The sequence below is a fragment of the Oncorhynchus mykiss genome, chromosome 13 (genome assembly GCF_057628025.1).
Source record: "Oncorhynchus mykiss isolate SJ-2025 chromosome 13, ASM5762802v1, whole genome shotgun sequence".
NCBI classification, from domain to species: Eukaryota; Metazoa; Chordata; class Actinopteri; order Salmoniformes; family Salmonidae; genus Oncorhynchus; species Oncorhynchus mykiss.
Window position 1 is genome coordinate 5,187,408 of NC_143034.1, and position 24,557 is coordinate 5,211,964.

Consider the following 24,557-nt stretch of genomic DNA (forward strand, 5'->3'; position numbering starts at 1 on the left):
TGTCCATGTCCAAGTTATTCAGGTGCATAATAAAATGTTTTTCTTCTATTCTTGTTATTCAACTAAAAAAATGTTCTCTGAATGAGAACAAGCACATCTGTGAGCGTTATGCATTATTACATCGATTGACTGAATGATGAAGCTGACAGCTTTGTAGTAAAACCAGGTTTGGAGTCAATTCCAATTCAATTCCAATTCAATTCCAGTCAATTCAGGAAGTAAATCAAATTCCAATTCCACCTCTTCATAATTGAAAACCATAGAAGGGAATTGTCATTTTCAGTTTACTTCCTGAATGCTGAATGGCAGTGAGATGCCACACTCCTTCTCACATCCAGCCTGTTCCTGATATTCTAGTCTACATACAACGTATTCAGACCTCTTGACTTGTTCCACATTTTGTTATGTTCGTCTTAATCTAAAATGGATTCAATTGGGATGTTTTCCTCATCAATCTACACACAACACCCCATAATGACAAAGCAAAGACAGGGTTTTAGAAATGTTTGCAAATGTATTTTATAATTAAAAACTGAAATATAACATTTACATAAGTATTCAGACCCTTAACTCAGTACTTTGTTGAAGCACCTTTGGCAGCGATTACAGCCTCAAGTATTCTTGGGTATGACGCTAAAAGCTTGGCACACCTGTATTTTTCTCCCATTCTTCTCTGCAGATCCTCTCAACCTCTGTCAGGTTGGATGGGGAGCGTCACTGCACAGCTATTTTCAGGTCTCTCCAGAGATGTTCGATCGGGTTCAAGTCCAGGCTCTGGCTGGGCCACACAAGGACATTCAGAGACTTGTCCCGAAGCCACTTCTGTGTTGTCTTGTCTGTGTGCTTAGGGTTGTTGTTCTGTTGGAAGGTGAACCTTTGCCCCAGTCTGAGGTCCTGCGTGCTCTGGAGCAGGTTTTCATCAATTATCTCTCTGTACTTTATTTTTATTTTATTTATTTATTATTGAACCTTTATTTAACTTGGCAAGTCAGTTAAGAACAAATTCTTATTTACAACGGCGGCCAAACAAAAGGCAAAAGGCCTCCTATGGTGGCTGGGATTCAAAACAAGGATACATCCCTAACCAAGGTCCTTCTTCAGTGGCTTCTTCCTTGCTGAGCGGCCTTTCAGGTTATGTTGATATAGGACTCATTTTACTATGGATATAGATATTTTTGTACCTGTTTCCTCCAGCATCTTCACAGGGTCCTTTGCTGTTGTTCTGGGACTGGTTTGCACTTTTCGCACCAACGTATGTTGATCTCTAGGAGACAGAACAAGTCTCCTTCCTGAGCGGTATGACGGCTGTGTGGTCCCATGGTGTTTATACTTGCATATACTATAGTTTGTCAACAAGACATTTGTGGAGTGGTTGAAAACAGAGTTTTAATGACTCCAACCTAAGCGTATGTAAACATCCCTTGTATAGCCTCCACTCTGTACTGGTACCCCCTGTATATAGCCTCCACATTGACTCGGTACTGGTACCTCCTGTATATAGCCTCCACATTGACTCTGTACTGGTACCCCCTGTATATAGTCTCCACATTGACTCTGTACTGGTACCTCCTGTATATAGCCTCCACATTAACTCTGTACTGGTACCCCCTGTATATAGTCTCCACATTGACTCGGTACTGGTACCCCCTGTATATAGTCTCCACATTGACTCTGTACTGGTACCCCCCGTATATAGTCTCCACATTGACTCTGTACTGGTACCTCCTGTATATTGACTCTGTACTGGTACCTCCTGTGTTATAGCCTCCACATTGACACTGTACTGGTACCCCCTCTATATATATCCTCTGATTGAGAACCAATCTAGGCAACCATAGACTTACCTAGACACCTAACATGAACACAACCCCATAAATCTAATAAACCCCTAGACAAGACGAAACACATAAATCACCCATGTCACACCCTGGCCTAACCAAAATAATAAAGAAAACAAAGATGACTAAAGACAGGGCGTGACAGTACCCCCCCCCCCCCCCCCCCCCCCCCAAAGGTGCGGACTCCCGGCCGCACACCTAAACCCATAGGAGAGGGTCTGGGTGGGCGTCTGTCCACTGTGGCGGGATGTGGACGCCACTCTACCATAGTCTTAGTCCGCTTTGCTAGCGTCATTTGAGTGGCGACCCTCGCCGCCGACCTTGGCCTAGTAACCCTAACAAAGGGCCCACCTGGACTGAGGGCTGCCTCATTACTGAGGAAGCTCAGGACCGAGGGGTAGCTCAGGCCTGAGCTACCCCTCGGTCCTGAGCTACTTTTTAAAACTTTTTATTTTGGGAATATTTTCTCAACCCTTATTTTTCTTATCTACGTTGCTGGTTAAGGGCTTGTCAGTAAGCATTTCACGTTAAGATCTACACCTGTTGTATTCAGCGCATGTGACAAATAATATTTGATTGTAACTAAATATGCAGTTTCAATGTTACGGTCTTTGATACAATTATATTTCTGAAACTCAGGCTGTGTGTGTTTATCTGCGTCATTCCTTGATCATTCCTTGTGGTCCTGTAGCTCAGTTGGTGGAGTATAGTGCTTGTTAAACCAGGGTAGTGGGTTTGATTCCTGGGACCACCCATATGTTAAGTGTTTGTACACATGACTGCAAATCCCTTTAGATAAAAGTGTCTGCTACATTGCAGATGTATCCACTGATTATACCAAACATCTGGAACACCTTCCTAATATGGAGTTGGACCCTCCCCTTTTCCCCTCAGAACAGCCTCAATTCGTCGGGGCATGGACTCTACAAGGTGTCGAAAGCATTCCACAGGGATGCTGGCCCATGTTGACTCCAATGCTTCCCACAATTGTGTCAAGTTGGCTGGGTGTCCTTTGGGTGCAGTGGGGTCTCCTCAGAGGAGGAAGGGGAGAACCATCGTCCTCAGTTATTTTCAGAAAAATTAAAATGGTAAAATATTTAAAAGTGGTCCTTTTTAGATAAAACTATACTAAATATAATCACATCACCAAATAATTTAAAACATACTATTTTGCATCCTCCTCTAGGTACATTGACTTCAATACAAAACCTTGGAGGATTATGGTTCTCAAGGCTTCCATGGACTTACACTGTTATTATGACAACTTCCGGAGGACATCCTCCAACCCATCAGAGCTCTTGCAGCATGAACTGACATGATGTCCAACCAATGAAAGGATCAGATAATGTATCTAGTACTGAAAGCATAAGCTACAGCTAGCTAGCACTGCAGTGCATAACATGTGGTGAGTAGTTGACTAAAAGAGAGAAAAATACAATAGTTGAACAGTTTTGAACAAATTATTTTATTCCAAAATGAAGGAGAAGCGAGAGAGAGATATTTCGTCATTTATTTTCCACTTTCAGTTTCACTTACTTAGCTAGCAAATGCAGCTATCTAGTTTAGTCTACTCAAACACTTGGCTCAAACAGAGGGATGCTATGTTAGCTAGCTGGCTATGACTATCCAACACAACACTGGAACTCTTCCAAGTCAAGGCAAGCTTTTGGTTTTACTAATTTATTGCCACTGGGACCCGCCAAGGTAAGTGCTAAACTGCTTACTGACTGTACACTGTAACGTTACTGCATGATTGTAGCAGGTTTACTCACGAGTTAGTTCTATTAGCTCTGTTGACTATGATGTTATTTTAGCTAATATGTTGACAACAATGTAAGCTGTGTGTAGCAGTTATGAAATGGTTTGGCTTGGAAAGGTTTTTTCTCCTGGTGACATACAGCTGATGTGTTGTGCATTGAAGTACAGAAACGAAGGGAGAAGGTGATAAGAGGAGAGCACATAGATGCAAGAAGGAATACAACGTGTCTGTAATGAAAGTGAACTGTGTTTATGCATGATCAGGGGTGTATTCATTCCGCCGATTCTGTTGACAAACGTTTAAATGGAACAAAACGGGGATAAACATACCTGAATTTGTCCAGTGATATCTCTATTTCAGCTAGATGCAGGCGAGAGTGTGCAAGGCAGTATTGAATGTGTCACTGTCTGTCTATGTGTCACTGTCTGTCATCGCAAAATGTTCTCTCGACCTGTGTGAACCTACATTCTAAACTTTCATTCATAGGCTAGGTTGCTACCTCATGATGGGTATAGGGACAATTAGAGTATCATGTAGTAGCCTAAACCTATTGCTGTTACATTGAACAGGGTGAGTGAAATATGAATGACAGTCGTCCAATATGCTGTAATAGAATTAAGGCCATGCTCATGAAAACACAAATCGTCCTGCCTCATCTTAAACGGCACTGACCACCACTGTTTGGGTGGTGGACCATTCTTGGTACACATGGGAAACTGTTGAGCTGAAAAACTCCAGCCAGCAGATGGCGACGAGCGTCTTTCAGGTGATGCTTCTTTCGTGACGTATAATGGACTGGACGGACGCTTCTTCAGGAACAACAAGGCGCCAACTCTTTCAACCACGTCGGTAGCTTGCTAGCCAACATAAAACTGAAAGATTGACGTTTTAGACCATGCTAATGTACATTATCTAATCTCAGTGTTTTAAACGATTTTCGGTTAACGTATCAACTGGTTCAATTTGCAAACGTGTTAAAGATTGATACTGAGCCTAGCACTAGGCTAGACGCTAATGCTAGCTAGCTAGCTAACATCCCTGACCATGAGCTCACTAAACTACTCCTCCCTTACTAATGAAGAGGGGGTCTGCTGTATGGAGAAAGAATCTTTCAGAATGAAAAAGGAGGAAGAGGAGGCTGTTATAGTGAAAGAAGAGAAAGAACCGTTTAGAGAGGAAGATGATGCTATCTCAATAAAGGTGAAGGAGGAAGACTTTTTGGGAGTGAAAGAGGAAGAGACAGAATATCAGATTAACACCAGTGAGTACTGTCTTCAACAGGGTCACAAACTATGCCGTTGTTGAACTAATGTGTGGTTTTAAAGTGGCATTCTACTGAAGTTCTACACTTGAATATGTTGTTCAGTACTATATAAATTGTTAAAGGGTCAATCTGCCATTGGTTCATATATTTTAGGGACTTTTCAATTAGATGTATTGAATTCTCCATGTGGCCTATATTAAAGTTCCCCTCATCTAATATAACAGGCTTTTAAAATTCTATATTGGTGCATATTTTCTACTTAAAATAACAAAGGCCACCCATTTTGTGGAACGACCCTTTTACATTTGCATCACAAACAATATTTTAGGAAATCATGATGAAAGTGGCCATTTTAGACATATGCATGCCTCTTGTAAGACTCTATGATTGCTCTATGATTGCAATAGATGGTCATAAGTTTACCATCTGTTTGATGTTCTCATTCACACAGGAGAGACACATGACTATCGTGGATCCTCTGGGAAGCCTCAACAACATCCTGATGCTGACGAGGAAGAGAAGAGTCTCTCCAGATCAGAACACCAGATGGTACAGCTTGGTCTGGTCTAGCATACAGCTTGGTCTGGTCTAGCATACAGCTTTCTCTATTGGGGTCTGGGCTGGGTTTCTGTAGAGCACTTCATGACAAGTGACATCAGCATCCATAATGATGTGCGTCTGTGTCCCCTCTTTATGGTTACCAGGACAACGCTAGCCCTTCCACCCTCTCGGAGTCCCCGTGTCATGCCTCTCCTGTTAGCACCTTGCTGCTGGTGGACTGCAGGAAAACAATGGGGCTGAGTGGAACTGTGGGAGGAGGAGAAGAGAGGAAAGGATCAGATTTGACTCAAAGTAAGTGCTGTAGTTTAGTTTGAACAAATAAATAGATATATTCATTGGTATCTGTTACCACGACAACCAGCAGAGTTCTGTTCGTTGTCAGGAAGATAGACTGATGGATATGGATGTTATGAATATCATAACACTGAAAAAGGATTCTGCCAATGAAAAGAGAGAAATCAGTAGACCATATAAAACCTTGATTAAAGTCAGCTTTGGAGAGAAAGTTTCAAGATGATCCAATGTAAGGTGCTTGTTTTACAAAAACTTTTTCTCAAAACATTATGGATGTTACATTGCCTGTCCCAGTCAACCCCCCCTATCTTTACTAGACTGTAGAACAGGCAAACTAAACTCAAGACACTGTTAATTAATAAACTAATACTGGAGGAAAGCTGTGATCAGGCTGCCTACTCAAGAGAAAGCTTCGAACTGTAACCAGTGCCTGCAACCTGGTTCAGGTTATCAATCAACCTACCAGGGTAGTTACAAACAGTACAGAAATTGAATCAACATATTTTGATCATATCTTTACTATTACTGCAGAAATGTGTTTGAAAGCAGTATCCAAATTCATCGGCTGTTGTGATCACAATATAGTAGTCATATCTAGGACAACCAAAGTTCCAAAAGGCTGGGCCTAATGTTCTATATAAGAGGTCATACAATTGTTTGTGGTGATTCCTGTGTTGTTGATGTTATTAGGTTGTTTATTTTCACAGTAATTAACTCACAGACACTAGAGAAGCTTTAACCAAGTTTAATTATTCCCAAAGGTTCTGTACATCTGTAATTCAGACAACCCAACATTTGTTCCATCCAGATATATATCCCACTTAAGACACTCCTCCTTCTCTCCAATCCTTACATCTTATGGTTCCACAGGAAGAGAGTCTAGAGGGTAACAGGATACCAGACCTTTATCTCCCTGATGAGAATCTGTCCTGACCTCAACCTCTCCTTCATCTAATCCACAGATGTTTGTCTGCCTCCCCTGTTTCACACTTTGCTCTCCTCTTGTCCACCCAACACATTCCAAAGCCACCTGTCTTTCTTCAGAGAACCATTAACTTCTGACATAACAGCCAGTCTCTTTCACTTCCTATCACTTCTTTAATGACTCCATGTTCAAAGTTTGGCCGATTCCAACAATGAAAACAATATTTGTTGGTCCGTGGTGTGTAATGACGAGCAACCAGACGCTGCCCTTGACACGTTTATGAAATTGCTTATCCCAGTTACTAATAAGCAAGCACCCATTAAGAAAATGACTAAAAACTGTTAAATCCACGTGGATTGATGAGGAATTTAAAAATGTTATGATGAAGAGGGAGGCAAAAGAGATGGCATATAGGTCTGGCTGAATAACTGATTGGCAAACCTATTGCAAATTGAGAAATCATGTGACTAAACTGAATAAAAAGAAGAAACTACACTATGAAACAAAGATAAATGACATGAAGAATGATTGTAAAAAGCTTTGGAACACCTTCAATTGAATTTTGGGTCAAAAAATCAACAATGGCATGGTGTCTGATAACGTGGATGGAAAATGATTGAGGATAATAGCGGCCGATATTGCCAGTTCTATTCGCATTATCTTCAATTTAAGCCCACTAGAAAGTGTGTTCCCTAGTGAGACAGCATAGGATAACACAGCATTATCGGCATAATTCATCGTTCAGCTTTGTCTCCTAAAACATGTTATTTTCTCAAACTCAGAACCATAAACCAATCCTCCAGGCATATATCAAATCCATCCTATCTTGACAAGATCACAGAGACACACTGACTGGCACACAGACATTGTGGAGCCAAGAGATACACTCTTGACCTCTCCCCTCTCTCCGGCCCAAACAACTTAGTCTTGACATAGAACAGATACTGCAACCCCGCCACAGTATTATACAAAAATAACATTCTGATGAGAAGTAACTTACAAACATATGATGAATATAAAACATCTTACCTATGTTACCAACCAATTCTGATTATTCCCCAACACCTGTCTAACAGAACACAGTGTTCTTTAATGGAAGCCTGTACAACAAAATCAAGGTAGAATCAGGAAATCCCCAGGGCAGCTGTTTGGCACCTTCTTTTTTCAATCTTTACCAACAACATGCCAGTGACATTTAAGTAAAGCCAGTGTGTCTATGTATGCGGATGACTCAACACTGTACACGTCATCTACTACAGCGACTGAAATGACTGCAACATTTAACATAGAGCTGCAGTTAGTTTGAGAATGGGTGGCAAGGAATGTTAGTCCTAAATATTTCTGATCACCTTAAGTTACATGGCCTACTACGCTAATTCTGTAGCGGTGGGGGGTAAATATGAAGATTTTGTTGGTGCTCCAGGCAGGTATTAACCCTAGTTATTAAAGTTAGTTATTACCTATTATAACATTGTTATTATTATTATTAAATATTATTAAATCCGAAAGGATGAGAGTAGAATAGATAGAGTGATGCTTCCAGACACATTCTAAACATGGTGGAGACTTAGAGGACTGTAGCATCTAATGATGAAGCATTATGGAGTCTTAAAGGAGGACTGTAGCATCTAATGATGAACCATTATGGAGTCTTAACCTGTTTGGGATAGGGGGCAGTATTTTCACGTCTGGATGAAAAGCGTTCCCAAAGTAAACTACCTGCTACCTGCCCAGAAGCTAGGATATGCATATAATTGGTAGGTTTGGATAGAAAACACTCTAAAGTTTCTAAAACTGTTAAAATAATGTCTGTGTGTATATCATAACTTATTTGGCAGGTGAAACCCCGAGGACAAACCATCCAGGAGGAATTTTTTGTTGTTGAGGTGACTCTGTTTTCAAATGGTTTTGTGTGGCACTTGGTTGCAGTTCCTATTGCTTCCACTAGATGTCAACAGTCTTTAGAAATTGGTTGATGTTTTTCTTTAGAGAAATGAAGAAGTTCGGCTATTCAGAACGAGGGTCCAGCCTAGTGCTCTCTAATGTTTTGATGCGCGCTCCAGGTCACGCGCTTCACGTTGTTTTTATCCGGTATTGAACACAGTTTATCCCATCTTAAATTTTCTCGATTATTTACGTTTTAAAATACCTAAAGTTTGGTTTAGGAAAGTTGTTTCAAATGTTTGGACAGCATTTACAGGTATCGTATTAGATATTTTGTAGTCATGCTGGGTGAGTTGGAACCAGTGTTTTTTTTAAATCAAACGCGCCAAATAAATGGACATTTTGGAGATATAACAACGAAATTAATTGAACAAAAGGACCATTTGTGATGTTTATGGGACATATTGGAGTGCCAAAAGAAGAAGCTCTTCAAAGGTAAGGCACGAATTATATCATTATTTCTGAGGTTTGTGTCGTGCCTGGCGGGTTGAAATATGATTGTCATGTGTTTGTTTGATGGGGTGCTTTCCTCAGATAATCGCATGGTTTGCTTTTGCCGTAAAGCCTTTTTGAAATCTGACACGGTGACTAGATTAACAAGAAGTTAAGCTTTGCACTTGTGAATGTATGAAAGTTAAATATTTCTAATAAAAAAAAAAATACTTTGCACTCTGCAATTTCACCGGATGTTGTCAACGTTCCGCTAGCAGGTTTTAATGTGTTTGAACCTTTTGGAACTACTCCTCCCGGATCCGGGAGAATTGTCATCAACTACACTAATTAGCATAACGCAACGGACAAAAAATCTTACTAGATAATATTCATGAAATCACAAGTGAAATATAGTGAAACACAGCTTAGCCTTTTGTTAATCACCCTGTCATCTCAGATTTTGAAATTATGCTTTACAGCCAAAGCAAGACAAGCATTTGTGTAAGTTTATCGATAGCCATATCAACCGGGACAATTGGCTTTTCACTAAGAGCGAGAGGCACAATGGCCGCCTTTGTCTATTACGCACAAATCAATCTGAGAGCCACCACCTGACCACTGACGCAATGTTGTCGTTCACGCTCATTTTTCAAAACAAAAGCCTGAAACCATGTCTAGTGACTGTAGACACATTAGGGAAGCCATAGAAAAAGGAATCTGGTTGATATCCCTTTCAATGGTCAATAGGGATGCATAGGAACGCAGAGGCTTCAAAATAAGAGTCACTTCCTGATTGGATTTTTCTCAGGCATTCGCCTGCAATATCAGTTCTTTTATATTCACAGACAATATTTTTACAGTTTTGGAAACTATAGTGTTTTCTATCCTAAGCTGTCAATTATATGCATATTCTAGCACCTGGTCCTGAGAAATAGCCCGTTTACTTTGGGAATGTTATTTTTCCAAAAATGAAAATAGTGCCCCCTAGTTTCAAGAGTTAATGTGCCATAACAGGTTTTTAATGTGTTTGAGCCAATCAGTTGTGTTGTGACAAGGTAGGGGGGTATACAGAAGATAGCCCTATTGGGTAAAAGGTGAAGTCCATATTATGTCAAGAACAGCTCAAAAAAGCAAAGAGAAGCAACAGTCCATCATTACTTTAAGGACCACCACAAGAATGGAAGATCCAGAGTTACTTCTGATGCATAAGTTCATTAGAGTTACCAGACTTAGAAATTGCAGCCCAAATAAATACTTCACAAAGTTCAAGCAACAGACACATCTCAACATCATCGGTTCAGAGGAGACTGCGTTAATCAGGCTTTTATGGTCGAATTGCTGCAAGGAAACCACTACTAAAGGACACCAATAGGAAGAAGAGACTTGCTTGGGCCAAGAAACACGAGCAATGGACATGAGACCGGTGGATATCTGTCTGATGAGTCCAAATTTGAGTATTTGGTTCCGAGCGTCATGTCTTTGTGAGACGAGGAGTAGATGAACAGATTATCTCCGCATGTGTGGTTCCCACCGTGAAGCATGGAGGAGGAGATGTGATGGTGTGCGGGTGCTTTGCTATTGACAATGTCAGTGATTTATTTATTCAAGTCACACTTAACCAGCATGACTACCACAGCATTCTGCAGCGATATGCCATCCCATCTGGTTTGGGCTTAGTCCCACTGTCATTTGTTTTTCAACAGGACAATGACCCAACACACCTCCAGGCTGTGTAAGAGCTATTTGACCAAGATGGAGTGCTGCATCAGATGACCTGGCCTCGACCTCACCCAAAAGGAAAAGCAGCCTACAAGTTCTCAGCATATATGGGAACTCCTACAGGACTGTTGGAAAAGGATTCCAGGTGAAGCTGGTTGAGAGAAAGCAAGGGTGGCAACTTTTGAAGAATAAAATATATATTTTATTTTAACACTTGTGGTTACTACATGATTCCATGTGTTTTTTAATCATTTTGATGTCTTCTCCATTATTTTGCTATGTAGAAAATAGTAAAAATAAAGAAAAACCCTTGAATGAGTAGGTGAGTCCAACCTTTTGACTGGTACTGTACATTAAATTCCCTGACAACAGCTCCAGTGGACATTCCTGCAGTCAGCATGCCAATTGCCCGCTCCCTCAGAGATCTGTGGCATTGTTGTGTGACCAAACTGCACATTTTCGAGTAGCCTTTTATTACCCCCAGGACAAGGTACATCTGTGTAATAACCAAGCTGTTCAATCAGCTTCTTGATATGCCACACCTGTCAGGTGGATGGATTATTTTGGCAAAGAATAAATGTTGACTAACAGGGATGTAAAAAATTCTGCAATCTTTTTTTTTCAGCTCATGAAACATCCAACACTTTACATGTTGCGTTTATATTTTTGTTTATTGTAGTTACTATCAGTTTTAGGAACATTTTACCCAAATATTTCACCTTATTTTTGACTTTTTCACAAAATATGACATCAGCGATAATCAAAATGTTGAAAATCTGTGAATGTCTAAATAAGAAATTGGTCCAATTAAACAGCAATGTGTCGAACCCTTTCAACAACGGGGAGATGTTACTGATGTGCTTTGTATCTTCGACGTAAAAACAAGTTTTGGACTTCCACACAAAATTACTTCTTTAGTTATTTTATGTTTAAGGAAGTGTGTAGGTCACATTCTGTATCATACAGCTATGAATGTTATATATTTAGAACCACCTGTTCAATTTGAATCCAGCGACGTCTGTGTCTTCAGTGTCCTAGAACTGTCTAGGTTTTTGTGTTCTGACTTGTAAAACAGGATGAATAAAATAAGTAATGTAAACATAGCAGTAATTACCAGGAAGCTCTACATTTGTTTTAAAATCACACTAAGATTGTTAAAACTGGCCTCGGGTTATTGAGAGATCTGATTTAGGATTTACCCTCGTAGCAAGGTTGTTTTATCACGTGGTTTCATTCGGGTCTCTATTTAAAAATAACACTGTCTTTGGCAGGAGAAAGGCCAGACTCGGAGGAACCAGAGCCAGGGACGTCCAAACTAGCAAGACGACACCACTGCTCCCACTGTGGAAAGAGTTGTAACCGGTTATGGGACCTGAAACAACATGAGAGAATACACACAGGAGAGAAGCCTTACCACTGCTCCCAATGTGGAAAGTGTTTCAACCAGAGAGTATACCTGAAACAACATGAGAGAATACACACAGGGGAGAAGCCTTACCACTGCTCCCAGTGTGGAGAGCGTTTCAACTGGAAATCAAACCTGAAAGCCCATGAGAGAATACACACAGGAGAGAAGCCTTACCACTGCTCCCAATGTGGAAAGTGCTTCAACCAGTCGGGGGACCTGAAACAACATGAGAGAATACACACAGGAGAGAAGCCTTACCACTGCTCCCAGTGTGGAAAGAGTTTTCGCCGGAAAGCACACCTGAAACAACATGAAAGAATACACACAGGAGAGAAGCCTTACCACTGCTCCCAGTGTGGAAAGAGTTTACGCCGGAAAGCACACCTGAAACAACATGAAAGAATACACACAGGGGAGAAGCCTTACCACTGCTCCCAGTGTGGAGAGCGTTTCAACTGGAAATCAAACCTGAAAGCCCATGAGAGAATACACACAGGAGAGAAGCCTTACCACTGCTCCCAATGTGGAAAGTGTTTCAACCAGAGAGTAAACCTGAAACAACATGAAAGAATGCACACAGGAGAGAAGCCTTACCACTGCTCCCAGTTTGGAAAGAGTTTCAACCATCCAGGGAAGCTGAAAGCTCATGAAAGAATACACACAGGAGAGAAGCCTTACCACTGCTCCCAGTGTGGAAATTGTTTCAACTGGAAATCAAACCTGAAAGCCCACGAGAGAATACACACAGGAGAGAAGCCTTACCACTGCTCCCAATGTGGAAAGTGTTTCACCCGGTCGGAGATGCTGAAAGCTCATGAAAGGATACACACAGGAGAGAAGCCTTACCACTGCTCCCAGTGTGGAAAGCGTTTCAACTGGAAATCAAACCTGAAAGCCCACGAGAGAGTACACACAGGAGAGAAGCCTTACCACTGCTCCCAATGTGGAAAGTGTTTCACCCGGTCGGGGATGCTGAAAGCTCATGAGAGAATACACACAGGAGAGAAGCCTTACCACTGCTCCCAATGTGGAAAGTGTTTCAACCAGAGAGGAAACCTGAAACAACATGAAAGAATACACACAGGAGAGAAGCCTTACCACTGCTCCCAGTGTGGAAAGTGCTTCAACCAGTCGGGGGACCTGAAACAACATGAGAGAATACACACAGGAGAGAAGCCTTACCACTGCTCCCAATGTGGAAAGTGTTTCAACCGGTCAGGGGAGCTGAAACGACATGAGAGAATACACACAGGGCAGAAGCCTTACCACTCCTCCCAGGGTGCAAAGCTTTTGCCCATTTAGGAAGCCTGAAAGAACACATTAGACTGCACACAGAGGAGAAGGCTTATAAAGGCTCAAACTGTGGGAAAACATATTACTCATAACAGTCATTTAAATGTCATTAGAGAATCCACACAGGAGAGAGAAATTACTTCTCTTAGCGTGTATGTTGATATTTCACATCACATTGACTTAAAATTCATCAGAGAACATACACAGTGCTCCCGTTGTCTTATATTGTTGACTGACAATATGTTTACCTGTCTTTACCATATGAAATTAAATGGTACAGGGTATACTCAAACATATATTTGTTTGTTTCTATTAGAAGACATGAAGTGAATATGGAGTATGTCAGTTTGAATATAAAGAAGATCAGGTTCCTTCTTTTAAACTGTCCTTTTTTAAACTCTTTGTGTTTATCTGGGTGTGTCATTCCTCCAGCACTACAGATAATACAGTGATATTTGGATGTGATGCATTAGTTCCATTGTTGACATTTGCATTGTTGGCCCACTGCTGATTTAATGAAATGAAAATGTTCAGACTCTGTAATGGAAAATGTTAATTGTTTGTGTGTCCACATAACTGAGTATGTGACTAACCTTGTGAAACTGTCCTATTATAAGCTCCTGTTCTTGGGAGTATCATTCTGTGTTGCAAACCAATTTGCACCTGTGTCCTTGTATGAATAAAGTCCCGCCCAGGAACAGGAAACTATAAAGATATGTGCTCATCACCCAATGCTTCAGGAATTCAGACTGTCTACACTGCGCTGTGTAACTCTGTTATTCTCTCTGAGCTCAGAAATAAAGAATCTTGGTTTGACTTGGACTCCAGCAGATCCTTATTTTATAATATCCACCACAACTCTCCCACAGATTGCTGTTTATCATTGTCTCAATGAAGAGTTCCTCTTTCGACTTTCCTGGGGGCATTTACAACGCTCCCACTGGTTGAATAAACATTGTTACCCGATTGATGAGATTATTATGGATGAGAGCAATTATTTTATTTGTCAAATTGCAACCAAGCATCGGTCATCATGTCACCCTCAAAATGTATTGGAATGGAGCATCAAGCTCATTACATGTAGTTTCACCACCCTGTGAAGTTCATAACTTATTTAATCTGTAGCCTAATAAACTACATGGTTTTCCAACTTTTAGAGGGAGGACCACACAACATATCATCGCGTGACTCCAAGTTAACTAAGACATGATGGTTATTATATAAATATTTGTACATAAAGGAGTTTCCACCTCCATTTCTCACTAAAACGTTTTTACTGACACAACCCACCATGTCAAACGAACTAACTGTCTGTCGCCATTTACAAAAATGTTCAGGCATATCCTGTTTCCATCAGCCCAGTCATTACTTTTGAAATGGTTGGATCAATATCCACCTTCATGATGTGGATGATTTGGAATGTCTGAGTACTTCTATATGATGTCATAATTCACCCCTCTGATAATCAAGTGATATTTGGAATGTCTGAGTAGTTCTATATGATGTCATAATACACCCCTCTGATAGTGATACATTTGTTACTTACAGGGCACCACTGCCCCTGACCAGCTGAATGCAGGTGGGCTCTCCTGTCAACATGGGGCTCCTGCTGCAGGTAGCCTAGCGGTTAACAGTGTTGGGCCAGTAACTGAAAGATCCCTTGTTTGAATCCCAGAGAGGACTAGGTGGAAAATCTGTCAATGTGCCCTTGAGGGCTGCAACAGGAGCCTCATGTTGACAGGAGAGCCCACCTGCACTCAGCTGGCCAGGTGTCTTAACAGGAACAAGCTTGGCACACCTGTATTTTTTCCCATTCTTCTCTGCAGATCCTCTCAACCTCTGTCAGGTTGGATGGGGAGCGTCGCTGCACAGCTATTTTCAGGTCTCTCCAGAGATGTTTGATCGGGTTCAAGTCCAGGCTCTGGCTGGGCCACACAAGGACATTCAGAGACTTGTCCCGAAGCCACTTCTGCGTTGTCTTTTGTCTGTGTGCTTAGGGTTGTTGTTCTGTTGGAAGGTGAACCTTTGCCCCAGTCTGAGGTCCTGAGTGCTCTGGAGCAGGTTTTCATCAATTATCTCTCTGTACTTTATTTTTAATTAATTTATTTATTATTGAACCTTTATTTAACTTGGCAAGTCAGTTAAGAACTGGTTTCTCAAATGATTGCCTCGCCTGGTTCACCAACTACTTCTCTGATAGAGTTCAGTGTGTCAAATCTGAGGGTCTGTTGTCCGGACCTCTGGCAGTCTCTATGGGGGTGCCACAGGGTTCAATTCTTGGACCGACTCTCTTCTCTGTATACATCAATGAGGTCGCTCTTGCTGCTGGTGAGTCTCTGATCCACCTCTACGCAGACGACACCATTCTGTATACTTCCGGCCCTTCTTTGGACACTGTGTTAACAACCCTCCAGGCAAGCTTCAATGCCATACAACTCTCCTTCCGTGGCCTCCAACTGCTCTTAAATACAAGTAAAACTAAATGCATGCTCTTCAACCGATCACTACCTGCACCTACCCGCCTGTCCAACATCACTACTCTGGACGGCTCTGACTTAGAATACGTGGACAACTACAAATACTTAGGTGTCTGGTTAGACTGTAAACTCTCCTTCCAGACCCATATCAAACATCTCCAATCCAAAGTTAAATCTAGAATTGGCTTCCTATTTCGCAACAAAGCATCCTTCACTCATGCTGCCAAACATACCCTTGTAAAACTGACCATCCTACCAATCCTCGACTTTGGCGATGTAATTTACAAAATAGCCTCCAATACCCTACTCAACAAACTGGATGCAGTCTATCACAGTGCAATCCGTTTTGTCACCAAAGCCCCATACACTACCCACCATTGCGACCTGTACGCTCTCGTTGGCTGGCCCTCGCTTCATACTCGTCGCCAAACCCACTGGCTCCATGTAATCTACAAGACCCTGCTAGGTAAAGTCCCCCCTTATCTCAGCTCGCTGGTCACCATAGCATCTCCCACCTGTAGCACACGCTCCAGCAGGTATATCTCTCTAGTCACCCCCAAAACCAATTCTTTCTTTGGCCGCCTCTCTTTCCAGTTCTCTGCTGCCAATGACTGGAACGAACTACAAAAATCTCTGAAACTGGAAACTCTTATCTCCCTCACTAGCTTTAAGCACCAACTGTCAGAGCAGCTCACAGATTACTGCACCTGTACATAGCCCACATATAATTTAGCCCTATCAACTACCTCTTTCCCAACTGTATTTAATTTATTTATTTATTTTGCTCCTTTGCACCCCATTATTTTTATTTCTACTTTGCACATTCTTCCATTGCAAAACTACCATTCCAGTGTTTTACTTGCTATATTGTATTTACCTTGCCACCAAGGCCTTTTTTTGCCTTTACCTCCCTTCTCACCTCATTTGCTCACATTGTATATAGACTTGTTTATACTTTATTATTGACTGTATGTTTGTTTTACTCCATGTGTAACTGTGTTGTTGTATCTGTCGAACTGCTTTGCTTTATCTTGGCCAGGTCGCAATTGTAAATGAGAACTTGTTCTCAACTTGCCTACCTGGTTAAATAAAGGTAAAATAAAATAAAAAAAGAACAAATTCTTATTTACAACGGCGGCCTACCAAAAGGCAAAAGGCCTCCTATGGTGGCTGGGATTCAAAACAAGAATACATCCCTAGCCAAGGTCCTTCTTCAGTGGCTTTTTCCTTGCTGAGCGGCCTTTCAGGTTATGTTGATATAGGACTCATTTTACTATGGATATAGATATTTTTGTACCTGTTTCCTCCAGCATCTTCACAAGGTCTTTTGCTGTTGTTCTGGGATTGACTTGCACTTTTCTTACCAACGTATGTTGATCTCTAGGAGAACAAGTCTCCTTCCTGAGCGGTATGACAGCTGTGTGGTCCCATGGTGTTTATACTTGCGTACTATTGTATGTAAAGATGAACATGGTACCTTCAGGCGTTTGGAAATTTCTCCGAAGGATGAACCAGACCTGTGGAGGTCTACAATTATATTTCTGAGGTCTTGGCTGATTTCTTTTGATTTTCACATGATGTCAAGCAAAGAGGTACTGAGTTTGATGGTAGACCTTGAAATACATCCACAGGTACACCTCCAATTGACTCAAATTATGTCAATTAGCCTATCAGAGGCTTCGAACGCCATGTCATAATTTTCTGGCATTTTCCAAGCTGTTTAAAGGCAAAGTCAACATGTATGTAAACTTCTGACCCAATGGAATTGTGATACAGTGAATTATAAGTGAAATAATCTGTCTGTAAACAATTGTTGGAAAAATGACTTGTGCCATGCACAAAGTAGATGTCCTAACTGACTTGCCAAAACTATAGTTTGTTAACAAGCCATTTGTGGAGTGGTTGAAAACCACTTTAATGACTCCAACCTAAGTGTATGTAAACATCCCTTGTGTAGCCTCCACTCTGTACTGGTACCACCTGTATATAGCCTCCACATTAACTCTGTACTGGTATCTCCTGTATATAGTCTCCACATTGACTCTGTACTGGTATCTCCTGTATATAGCCTCCACATTGACTCTGTACTGGTACCTCCTGTATATAGCCTCCACATTGACTCTGTACCGGTACCTCCTGTATTTAGCCTCCACATTGACTCTGTACTGGTACCCCCTGTGTATAGCCTCCACATTGACTCTGTACTGGTACCTCCTGTATATAGCCTCCACATTGACTCTGTACTGGTACCCCTGTATATAGTCTTCACATTGACTCTGTACTGGTACCCCCTGTATATAGCCTCCACATTGACTCTGTACTGGTACCCCCTGTATATAGCCTCCACATTGACTCTGTACTGGTATCCCCTGTATATAGCCTCCACATTGACTCTGTACTGGTACCCCCTGTATATAGCCTCCACATTGACTCTGTACTGGTACCCCCTGTATATAGCCTCCACATTGACTCTGTACTGGTACCTCCTGTATATAGCCTCCACATTGACTCTATACTGGTACCTCATGTATATAGCCTCCACATTGACTCTGTACTAGTATCCCCTGTATATAGCCTCCACATTGACTCTATACTGGTACCTCCTGTATATAGCCTCCACATTGACTCTATACTGGTACCTCATGTATATAGCCTCCACATTGACTCTATACTGGTACCTCCTGTATATAGCCTCCACATTGACTCTATACTGGTACCTCCTGTATATAGCCTCCACATTGACTCTATACTGGTACCTCCTGTATATAGCCTCCACATTGACTCTATACTGGTACCTCCTGTATATAGCCTCCACATTGACTCTATACTGGTACCTCCTGTATATAGCCTCCACATTGACTCTATACTGGTACCTCCTGTATATAGCCTCCACATTGACTCTGTACTGGTACCTCATGTATATAGCCTCCACATTGACTCTGTACTGGTACCCCCTGTATATAGCCTCCACATTGACTCTGTACTGGTACCTCCTGTATATAGCCTCCACATTGACTCTGTACTGGTACCTCCTGTATATAGCCTCCACATTGACTCTGTACTGGTACCTCCTGTATATAGCCTCCACATTGACTCTGTACTGGTACCCCCTGTATATAGCCTCCACATTGACTCTGTACTGGTACCTCCTGTATATAGCCTCCACATTGACTCTGTACTGGTACCTCCTGTATATAGCCTCCACATTGACTCTGTACTGGTACCCCCTGTATATAACCTCCACATTGACTCTGTACCGGTACCCCCTGTATATAGCCTCCACATTGACTCTGTACTGGTACCTCCTGTATATAGCCTCCACATTGACTCTGTACCGGTACCCGTCCCTCTCCTCGCCCCTACCTGGGCTCGAACCAGGAACACATCGACAACAGCCACACTCGAAGCAGCGTTACCCATTACTCCACAAAAGCCGCAGGCCCTTGCAGAGCAAGGGGAATAACTACTCCAAGTCTCAGAGAGAGTGAAGTTTGAAACGCTATTAGCGTGCGCCCGCTAACTAGCTAGCCTTTGGTCATTAATATGGTCGAATACGGAAACTATCATTTTGAAAACAAAATGTTTATTATTTCAGTGAAATACGGAACCGTTCGGTATTTTATCTAAAGGGTGGCATCCCTAAGTCTAAATATTCTTGTTACATTGCACAACCTTCAATGTTATGTCATAATTACGTAAAGTCCTGGCAAATTAGTTCGCAATGAGCCAGGCTGCCCAAACTGTTGCATCTACCCTGACTCTGCGTGCAATGAACGCAAGAGAAGTGACACAATTTCACCTGGTCAATATTGCCTGCTAACCTGGATTGCTTCTAGCTAAATATGCAGGTTTAAAAATATATACTTCTTTGTATTGATTTTAAGAAAGGCATTGGTGTTTATGGTTAGGTACACATTTGAGCAACGATACACACCGCATCGACAGGACATGCTAGATAAACTAGTAATATCATCACCCATAACTAGTGATTATGATTGATTGATTGTTTTTATAAGAAGTTTAATGCTAGCTAGCAACTTCTACTACATTCGTGTAATAGGCAGGATCCTCGTGGAGTGTAATAAGGCAGGTGGTTAGAGCGCTGGACGAGTTAACTGTAAGGTTGCAAGTTTGGATCCCCCGAGCTGACAAGGTGAAATTCTAGCGTTCTACCCCTGGACAAGGCAGTTAACCCACCGTTCCAAGGCCGTTCCAAGGCCGTCATTGAAAATAAGAATGTGTTCTTAACTGACTTGCCTAGTTAAATAAAGATTAAATAAAGGTGTACAATTTTTTACATTTTGTATAAATTGTTTATACAAACTTGAAATCGGCCCAAATTAATCGGTCTACGTCTAATATGAAGTATGTCAGTTTCAATGTTACGGTCTTTGATTCAATTATATTTCTGAAACTCAGGCTGTGTGTGTTTATCTGCGTCATTTCTTGATCATTCCTTGTGGTCCTGTAGCTCAGTTGGTGGAGTATAGTGCTTGTTAAACCAGGGTAGTGGGTTTGATTCCTGGGACCACCCATATGTTAATTGTTTGCAAACATTACTGCAAATCCCTTTAGATAAAAGTGTCTGCTAAATGGCAGATATATCCACTGATTATACCAAACATTTCGAACACCTTCCTAATATGAAGTTGGACCCTCCTCTTTCTCCCTCAGATTAGCCTCAATTCGTCGGGGCATGGACTCTACAAGGTGTCGAAAGCTTTCCACAGGGATGCTGGCCCATGTTGACTCCAATGCTTCCCACACAAGTTGGCTGGATGTCCTTTGGGTGCAGGGGAGGCTCCTCAGAGGAGGAAGGGGACGCTCCTGAGAGGAGGAAGGGGAGCTTCCTCAGAGGAGAAAGGGGAGGCTCCTCAGAGGAGGAAGTGGAGGCTCCTGAGAGGAGGAAGGGGAGGACCCTCCTCAGTGATTTTCATAAAAATAAAAATGATAAAACATGTAAAAAAGTTTAATCCTTTTTAGATATCTTTCCAATACACAAGTGTAGTGTAGTGTATTGTTTCCAAACTGCGTTACCCACTCCAGACAGCAGACGGCGATGAGCGTCTTTCAGGTGATGATTCTTCCGTGACGTATATTGGACTGGACGGACGCTTCTTCAGGAACAACAACGCGGCTACTCTTTCAACCACCTCGGTAGCTTGCTAGCCAACATAAAAGTGAAAGATTGACGATTTAGACCATCTTAATGTACATTATCTAATCTCGGTGTTTTAAACACAGTTCTGTTGACGTATTAACTGGTTAACTGTAACCTAATTTGCAAACTTGTTAAAGATTGATGCTGAGCCTAGCACTAGGCTATTCGCTAATGCTAACGAGCTAGCGAACATCCCTGACCATGAGTTCATTAAAGTACTCATCCCCTGCTATAGAAGAGGAGGTCTGCTGTTTGCAGAAAGAAGCTCTGGCAATGAACATTGAAGAAGAGGTTACAGTGAAAGAAGAGAAAGAACCTTTTAGAATGAAAAAGGAGGAAGAGGAGACTGTTATAGTGAAAGAAGAAGATGCTGTTATAGTGAAAGAACCTTTTAGAATGAAAAAGGAGGAAGAGGAGACTGTTATAGTGAAGGAAGAAGATGCTGTTATAGTGAAAGAACATTTCAGAATGAAAAAGGAGGAAGAGGAGGCTGTTATAGTGATAGAAGAGAATGAACCTTTTAGAGAGGAAGAGGATGCTGTCTCAATAACGGTGAAGGAGGAAGACGTTTTGGGAGTGAAAGAGGAGGAGACAGAATATCCGATTACCATCAGTGAGTACTGTCTTAAAAACAGGAGCACAAACTATGCAGTTGTTGAACTAATGTGTGGTTTTTAAGGGGCATTCTACTGAAGTTCTACACTTGAATATGTTGTTCAGTACTATATCAATTGTTAAAGGGTCAATCTGCCATTGGTTCATATATTTTAGGGACTTTTCAATTAGATGTATTGCATTCTCCATGTTGTCTATATTAAAGTTCCCCTCATCTAGTATAACAGGCTTTTAAAATTCAATATTGAAGCATATGTTCTACTTAAAATATCAAAGGGAGTTTACTACTCATTTTGATGTTCTCGTTCACACAGGAGAGAGACATGACTATGGTGGATCCTCTGGGGAGCCTCAACAACATCCTGATGCTGACGAGGCAGAGAAGAGTCTCTCCAGATCAGAACACCAGATGGTACAGCTTGGTCTGGTCTAGCATACAGCTTGGTCTGGTCTAGCATACAGCTTGCTCTATCTGGGTCTGGGCTGGGTTTCTGTAAAGCACATAATGACATGTGTCTGTGTCCCCTCTTTATGGTTACTAGGACAACGCTAGCCCTTCCTCCCTCCCGGAGTCCCCGCGTCGTGCCTCTCCCGGTAGCACCTTACTGCTGGGTATGAAGAGGTTGTCTGTGCTGCTGGTGGACTGCAGGAAAAAAATGGGGCTGAGTGGAACTGTGAGAGGAGGAGAAGAGAAGAAAGGATCAGATTTGACTCATCAAAGTAAGTGCTGTAGTTTAGTTTGAACAAATACAATAGATCTGCCCACTGGTATCTGTTACCAGGATAACCAGCAGAGTTCTGTTAGTTGACAGGAAGATAGACTGGTGTATATGGATGTTATGAATATCATAACACTGAAAAAGGATTCTGCCAATGAAAAGAGAGGAACCAATAGACCATATAAAACCTTGATGAAAGTTAGCTTTGGAGAGAAAGTTTCAAGATGATCCAATGTAAGGTGCTTGTTTTACAAAAACTTTTCCTTAAAACATTATGGATGTTACATTGCCTGTCGCAGTCAACGCCCCTATCTTTAAAAGACTGTAGAACAGGCAAACTAAACTCAAGACTTTGGTCATTAATTAACTAGTACTGAAGAAAAGCTGTGATCAGGCTGCCCACTCAAGCAAAAGCTTCAAACTGTAACCAGTGCCGGCAACCTTGTTCAGGTTATCAATCAACCTACCAGGGTAGTTACAAACAGTAGAGGAATGAAATCATCAACATGGTTTGATCATATCTTTACTAATGCTGCAGAAATGGGTTTTAAAGCAGTGTCCAGATCCATCAGATGTAGTGATCACAATATAGTAGCCATGTCTAGGAAAACCACCGTTCCAAAGGCTGGGACTAATATTGTGTACCGTAATTTCCGGACTATAAGCCGCTACTTTATTCCCAACCTTTGAACCTCGCGGTTTATACAATGACGCGGCTAATTTATGGATTTTTCCCGCTTTCACAAGATTCATGCCGCCAAAAAACTGAGCACCGTCACATAATGTGACGTAAATCGAGCGCGCTCAAACTTCCCATCATTCTGATTACGGTAGTAATTTTTGTCACCCTCATCATGGCAAAGACACGGAGAAATGCATATGATGCAGCTTTCAAGTTAAAGGCGATCGATCTGGCTGTTGGAAAAGGAAATGGAGCTGCTGCACGGGAGCTTGGCCTTAATGAGTCGATGATAAGACGTTGGAAACAGCAGCGTGAGGAACTGACTCAGTGCAAAAAGACAACAAAAGCTTTCAGAGGGAAGAAAAGCAGATGGCCCAAAGTATTTGCAGCCACTCGACATCAGTGTAAATCGTGCATTTAAGGTGGCGCTCCTTGTTCAGTGGGAGGCTTGGATGACAAGTGGGGAGAAATCCTTCACTAAAATGGGCCGCATGCGAAGAGCAACTTATGGTCCAGTCTGCCAGTGGGTCCTGACAGCGTGGAGCATTGTCAAAAAATCCACTATCATCAACGGGTTTCGAAAGGCTGGACTGCTGCGTGTTGAAGGGCAGCATGAGCTCAGCGGGGTATTTGCCTCCGGATGAAAGTGACGAGAGCGACAATGAAAACGATCCAACATCGGATGAAGAAATTCTGAGGCTATTCATCTCCGACACCGAAGGAGATGACTTCAGTGGTTTCAGTGCACAGGAGGAGGAAGATAGTGACCAAGTTAATTTGTTTCAATGTACCGGTAAGCACCTGCGGCTTATAGACATGTGCCGATATTGCCATTCCTATTTGCCTTGTCTTTATTTTAAGCCTACTAGAAAGTGTGTGCCCTCAGGCCTGGAGGGAAGCTAAAGTCATTCCACTACCCAAGAATAGTAAAGCTCCCTTTACTGGCTTAAATAGCTGACCAATCAGCCTGTTACCAACCCTTACAATTTTGGGAAAAAAATATTTGACCAGATACAATGCTGTTTTACATTAAACAAATATAGACTTTTAGCTTATAGGGAAGTTCATTCAACAAGCACAGCACTTGCAAATGACTGTTTGGCTGAGCGAAATTGATGATAAAAATATTGTTGGGGCTGTTTTGTTTGACTTCGGTTCGGCATTTGACATTATCGATCATAGTCTGCTGCTGAAAAAACGTATGGCTTTACACCCCCTGCTATATTGTGGATAAAGAGTTTTTCTTTTAAAATGTAACCTTTATTTAACTAGGCAAGTCAGTTAAGAACAAATTATTATTTTCAATTATTTTTTCCATTATTTTTTTCAATTACGACAGAGTTTTTTACCTTGTCAACTCGGGGATTCGATCCAGCAATCTTTCGGTTACTGGCCTAAATCTCCAACCACTAGGCTACCTGCCGCCCCAGAGCTACAAAATCAAGTTTGAATCAGGAATTCCCCAG

General features: G+C 41.7%; 1 protein-coding gene across 5 annotated transcripts in view; it reads left to right on the forward strand.

Annotated features, from left to right (window-relative positions):
* The window catches only part of LOC110518115 (uncharacterized), a 167,712-nt gene that overhangs the window by 23,238 nt on the left and 119,917 nt on the right, over positions 1-24,557 (forward strand). For 2 of the 5 annotated variants that reach the window (XM_090194834.1, XM_090194840.1), the window contains exons 1-3: positions 4,336-4,858; positions 5,313-5,410; positions 5,566-5,713. In XM_090194834.1, the coding sequence (XP_090050960.1) occupies positions 4,642-4,858; positions 5,313-5,410; positions 5,566-5,713 (463 nt within the window). In that variant the 5' untranslated portion in view covers positions 4,336-4,641. Of the gene's footprint in view, positions 1-4,335; positions 4,859-5,312; positions 5,411-5,565; positions 5,714-12,007; positions 14,254-21,019; positions 21,689-22,004; positions 22,103-22,232; positions 22,411-24,557 lie in introns of those variants that run through there. The other 3 variants (XM_090194836.1, XM_090194842.1, XM_090194833.1) reach the window with 3 other exon arrangements.